Source organism: Myzus persicae, unplaced genomic scaffold (assembly GCF_001856785.1).
Source record: "Myzus persicae strain clone G006 unplaced genomic scaffold, MPER_G0061.0, whole genome shotgun sequence".
Lineage (NCBI taxonomy): Eukaryota > Metazoa > Arthropoda > Insecta > Hemiptera > Aphididae > Myzus > Myzus persicae.
This window is the reverse complement of record NW_019101010.1, coordinates 1-5,346: the sequence shown is the minus strand read 5'-3', so window position 1 is coordinate 5,346 and position 5,346 is coordinate 1. Positions and strand designations below refer to the sequence as shown.

Sequence of the window (5,346 nt, the reverse complement as noted above, 5' to 3'; positions counted from 1 at the left end):
TTCAAAGGGAAAACAAGAGCAATTGTCAAGAGCACCATATTGATTATAATCATCTACAATATGCAACAATCCATGAACATTGTGAGATATAAAATGTTTCCCATATAATTTCCCAAATTTATCAACAAAATATATTAACAGTTTTTCACAAAAATGTATCATCTCACTTTCAATGTTTGAAGTTAAAAGAATTCTAAAACATATATGCAAGCACATAAAATGGGAATAGCAATCTTCGTTAAGCATGCCTTGCAACACTATAGGCCCAGAGTACAAAAGAAATAATCTAAACTCTGTGGCCTTCCATCTAGGTACTTCATTTAGACCCCTTGGAGATCTTGAAAAATCTGAAGTAATGGATGGTTTAAGCAGTAAAAGGTTGTTGGAAATAGTTAATACTTTTAAAGTTTCTAAACGAACTGACACAGGTGCTTTTTTAAGACTGCCCATCCATAATAAAATCAGTTTTTTCATAACTCCCAAGCACACAAGATGCATGTAATCTAACGGAAAATTAAAAATTATATCTAAATGAGGTATTTCAGTAATTAATGATACTGAATCAGTTATGTGATATTCATCATTTGAGCGATTCAAAAAATTACAATGTGTTCTTTTGTCAAAATTAATTCCAGGTGGAAAGCATACCCTATTTTCCAAATAAACACCCTCAATAGTACACCTCGAACAAGAAAAAAATCCAGTGTGCCCCTTAGGGTGACCGGTCAAAATATCTTCGAAATAATATCTTTAGTCAAAATATCTTAGTCAAAATATCTTATGGCAAAATATCTTACGGAAAAAATGTCTTTGGTCAAAATATTTTTTTAATTTTAAATTTTTTAATTTATATTCATATAATTAATTTATCTCTATATACTAAAATATACGTCGGAAGATCTCAGGCGGTATGTATTGTGCATCCGAACATCCATATTATTGTTTTTGACTTCGTATAAATAAAATATTATTTTGGTAGTGCTATCGGCGCTATCGACGTTATCGCCGTGCGAACCGTTGCATTACATACCTAGGTATTATTATTTCATATCATTATAATATCTCCGATCANTAGTGCTATCGGCGCTATCGACGTTATCGCCGTGCGAACCGTTGCATTACATACCTAGGTATTATTATTTCATATCATTATAATATCTCCGATCAACATTTTATATCTTTATAACTGCTAGTCTACTTATTGCGAAAACTGGCCGGTGATCCCCGTAATAACGTCACTATATGTATTGACTACGTATATATATTATGCCATCAAGATAAAAATGGTAGAAGGCTTATTGGCTTATATACATTTTAGCAGTTTATCGTTTATGTGTATTAGTTTTGTCATAACAGTATTACCTGTCAACTGATGTACTTGGCTTTTGATTTTCTTTCTTAAATATGACTCTTACTTTTATTAAAAGCCAAAAAGGTAATAAATTATTAGTACAAAATGGATATCTCCATATTTTTTATAGTAATGGTAAAAACAAATATATTTGGCGGTGTACCGAGTATAATAAATATAAATGCAGTTCGTGTTTTACAAGTAGCAAAGATGAAACAGGTAATTATTGATTTAAATATTTATTTCAAAACTATTAATTATTGTATTATATAATTATCATAATAAATTAACGAAGTATATTAATTTATATTATATTATTTATAGGCACAATACTCAAGGAATCAAGTCATTCACATGCGCCAAATGGTACCAATATTCAAGTTAGAGAAATTTTGGAAAAAATTAAAGATGATGCAAAACGTAATCAAGTGTCCACAAGGAATTTAATTAGTGAAGCTGTTACTACTGTTCCACTAGTTGTTGCTGCTCAATTACCAAGTCAATCACTGATTTCTCGAACAATCCGTAGAGTAAGATCCAAAATTGAAGTTTGTCCTCAAAACCCATTAACAGTTAACGATTTAAATATACCACTCGAATACCAGTTAGTTAATAATAAACAATTTTTACTTTACGACAATAAGAACGAAAAAAGAATTTTGATTTTTTCGACGATTGATAATTTAAAAATACTTAAAAACTGTAATACTTGGATGGCAGATGGGACATTTCGGACAGTTCCAAAATTGTTTTCACAATTATATACCATACACGTCTGTTATAACCAAACAACTTATCCAGTTGTTTACGTATTAATGACTGATCGTACAAAACAATCATATATAGAAATTTTAAATGTTTTAAAAAGATTTGAACCGGATTTGAATCCAAGAAGTATTATGATTGATTTCGAACAATCATTTATATTAGCATTTAAAGACGTGTTTCCCAATTCGGAAATAAAAGGATGTTTTTTCCATTTCCAACAATGTATCTGGCGTAAAATACAAGAAAATGGACTACAAAATATGTACGCTGAAGATGCAGAATTCGCATTACAAATTCGACATCTATGTGCACTTGCTTATGTTCCAATAAATATATGTGTACAATATTTTAATGATTTAATTGAATCAAATTATTATGTTGAAAATGAAAATATTTTATCTCCAATAATTAATTATTTTGAAGACACGTGGATCGGACGTCCCAACCGTCGAAATGGTCGACGCCCGCCAATGTTTAGTGTCAATATGTGGAATTGCTATGAATCGGTAATACAAGATCTTCCACGTACAAATAATTCGGTAGAAGGATGGCACCATGCATTCAATGCGGCACTCGGAGCAAATCACGTTTCAATATGGAAATTCATACGCTTCTTAAAACATGAGCAAGTGTTACAAGAGGTATTTATATTTCATCTTATTTAATTTATTTCTTTAATTACAAATAGAATAATTATGTGATATCAGGTTCGATTGGAAAAACGTTTATCTGGAGAAGCAAGTCCAACACGTCGTAGAAAGTACAGAGATCATGATAAAAAATAAAAATAATCGTGGAAAATTGCTCTGAAATACCAACAGTTCAATATTTAAGAGGTTTATCCTATAATATTCAGTATTAATTAATCACTAATTTTAATATAAATTAATATTCAATATATTTATAAAAATAAAATAAATAAATTATATGAATAAACATTTTTAAAAAATCAGTTTAAAAGATATTTTAACCAGAGACATTTTTGTCATAAGATATTTTCACAAAAGATATTTTGACCAAGATATTTTGACCGAAGATATTATTTCGAAGATATTATGACATGAAACCCCCCTTAGTCTTCAATACAAAACTCCTGGCTGGAGCATCGCAGCAAAAGCCACTAACAACCACACGTTTCTTACCAAAATCAGTTATTAAGCCATTTTCTGATAATTCTTTAAGTTCATTTACCATGTCTTTTAAAAATATGTTACTATCTTTGGGTTTATCTTTTCCCCAATAAACACCAATTATAAATGTAGACGAATAACTAGAATCATTTTGGACATGTCCGAGAATCGGCCAAAATGTACTGCTTGAGCTTTTGGTAAGGGGAAGACCATCAATACCTATTAAAATTTTTATTTCTTCACATGTGTTATAACTTATAACGTTTCTTAACGAATTTAAGCCATTGGAAATACCAAAGTGATGGTATACTCCTGGTGGAACAGATTGAATTGAATTAAAATTATTGCAAGACAAATTGGTTTTTAAAATAGTTCTAGCATCTGAAGGAAAACTAACAAAACACTTATGAGATTTTAGAATTTTTAATAACGCGGACAAAGCTCTATTAGTAATATTATTACTGACTGCCCATTCGCTAAGTAAATTGAGCATTTTATGTTTATCATCAGCAAACAAATGAAACTGCTTAGAAAATTCTTCATCACTATCACTATCGGAAGTTAAATATACTTCAGTTTCGTCAACTAACGGTGGATGACTATCAAAAAATGAGACAATAGGTAATGGACAACTATTTATTGCTTCATTTGTATTATTGATAAGACTGTTAGTTGGGTAGGACTTTTCCTGAGAATATTCAAATTCATCACCTGTTTGAACTCTAGATGTGCTAGGTGGTTGATCTAAACTATATAAGTCATCAACCAATTCTACTTCCTCTAAAAACCTACGGCGCTTGGTAGATTTACTTACAGGGGGATTAGACATAATTATAAAAAATTACTTAATAGGTACTTAGAGCAACAAAAAATTATCATATACCTTACCCAAAAGGCAAAAACAACAAGAAAAACCAACAAACTTGCAATGGACACAGTAATATGAAAGTAACAACAAATGTATCTAAAACACCAAAAAGTAAGATTAAATTAGCAATTATCAATTTTAAATTTAAAGAGTTTTCTTAAATAATAAATGAACTATTATACAGGTATATCACAAAATTCATACTTATATAGGTATATTATAATATAGCATAGGCTGTATTGTAAGAAATACTTTAACAAAAGTATTTGAGTAAAATGTTAAATACTATAGGTACAAGAGGTACATACTACATTATGATAAATTATTAATATCGAAGTAAATAAATAACAACTATTAAAAAACGTATATTAACAACGTATTATGTAGGTACTTACTTTTCATATGATGTGATAGTCAATGGACGATGGTATAGGTGCGAACAATTTATCAGTAGTTTTTTAACAGTTTTAACTTTTAACTATGAAATTTATAGTGGAGACTGGAGACAGTAGACGAACACGGAGAACACGCTAGTACGCTACACGCGCGGTCATCAGTCATCAGTCGGGTGCGTAAATGCGTAAGCGTAATGCGTATATTCAATATTGCCCGAGTAGCAATTTGGTTGCTCAGAAGGTTCAATTTATATTAAAGCCACAGTGCTAAACTCGGTCGAAAATAGGTTCATGACACCGACTTTCAGCGTTTTTGAATACAAAATTTTACATACATTGAACCGAGTGCAATCAAAGTTTACCATAAGTGTATGGACCGTGCATGGGTTTTTTTCAAAACCTCTATTATATTATTATATTAAGGCTATGCGGGTTAAAAAGTTTAATCGTACACCGTGTTATATTGGTTCAACAGTTTAGATCAAAACTTAAAACCCGCATGCACTATGGGTGCATAAGTTTAACTAAAAACCGTGCATTCTAGGTTCCGTGGTTTAAAACAAAACCTATAATTTTGTAGGCACTACCAAATAGATATAAAAGCTCAACATACATACAATTTAAAATGTAATAAATTTTAATTGAATTTATTTCTCAAGTTTATTACTACCTAGTCAAAATATAATACTATTGTAGAATTGAAGAGTTTAAAATAAAAATAAAACACATAATACTATTGTAGAATTGAAGAGTTTAAAATAAAAATAAAACACATAATACAATTCATTAAACTTTGTATTTGATCTTAAACATTTTAATACATTTTAATTAGAT

The 5,346-nt window shown here is 29.9% G+C and overlaps 1 protein-coding gene across 1 annotated transcript; it reads left to right on the top strand.

The window, feature by feature from the left end:
• Positions 1-1,079: 1,079 nt before the first annotated feature.
• On the top strand, positions 1,080-3,041 carry LOC111027261. Its single transcript, XM_022305562.1, has 2 exons — positions 1,080-2,760; positions 2,827-3,041. The coding sequence occupies exons 1-2, from the start codon at positions 2,065-2,067 to the stop codon at positions 2,902-2,904; spliced, it is 774 nt and encodes a 257-aa protein (XP_022161254.1). The 5' UTR covers positions 1,080-2,064; the 3' UTR covers positions 2,905-3,041.
• The last annotated feature ends 2,305 nt before the right edge of the window (positions 3,042-5,346 follow it).

Excerpts from the sequence above, each read along its gene's own strand:
- LOC111027261 (XM_022305562.1), top strand. The coding sequence starts at position 2,065 with ATGGCAGATGGGACATTTCGGACAGTTCCAAAATTGTTTTCACAATTA. Across the intron at positions 2,761-2,826 it reads ATGAGCAAGTGTTACAAGAG|GTTCGATTGGAAAAACGTTT; the intron begins GTATTTATATTT and ends ATGTGATATCAG.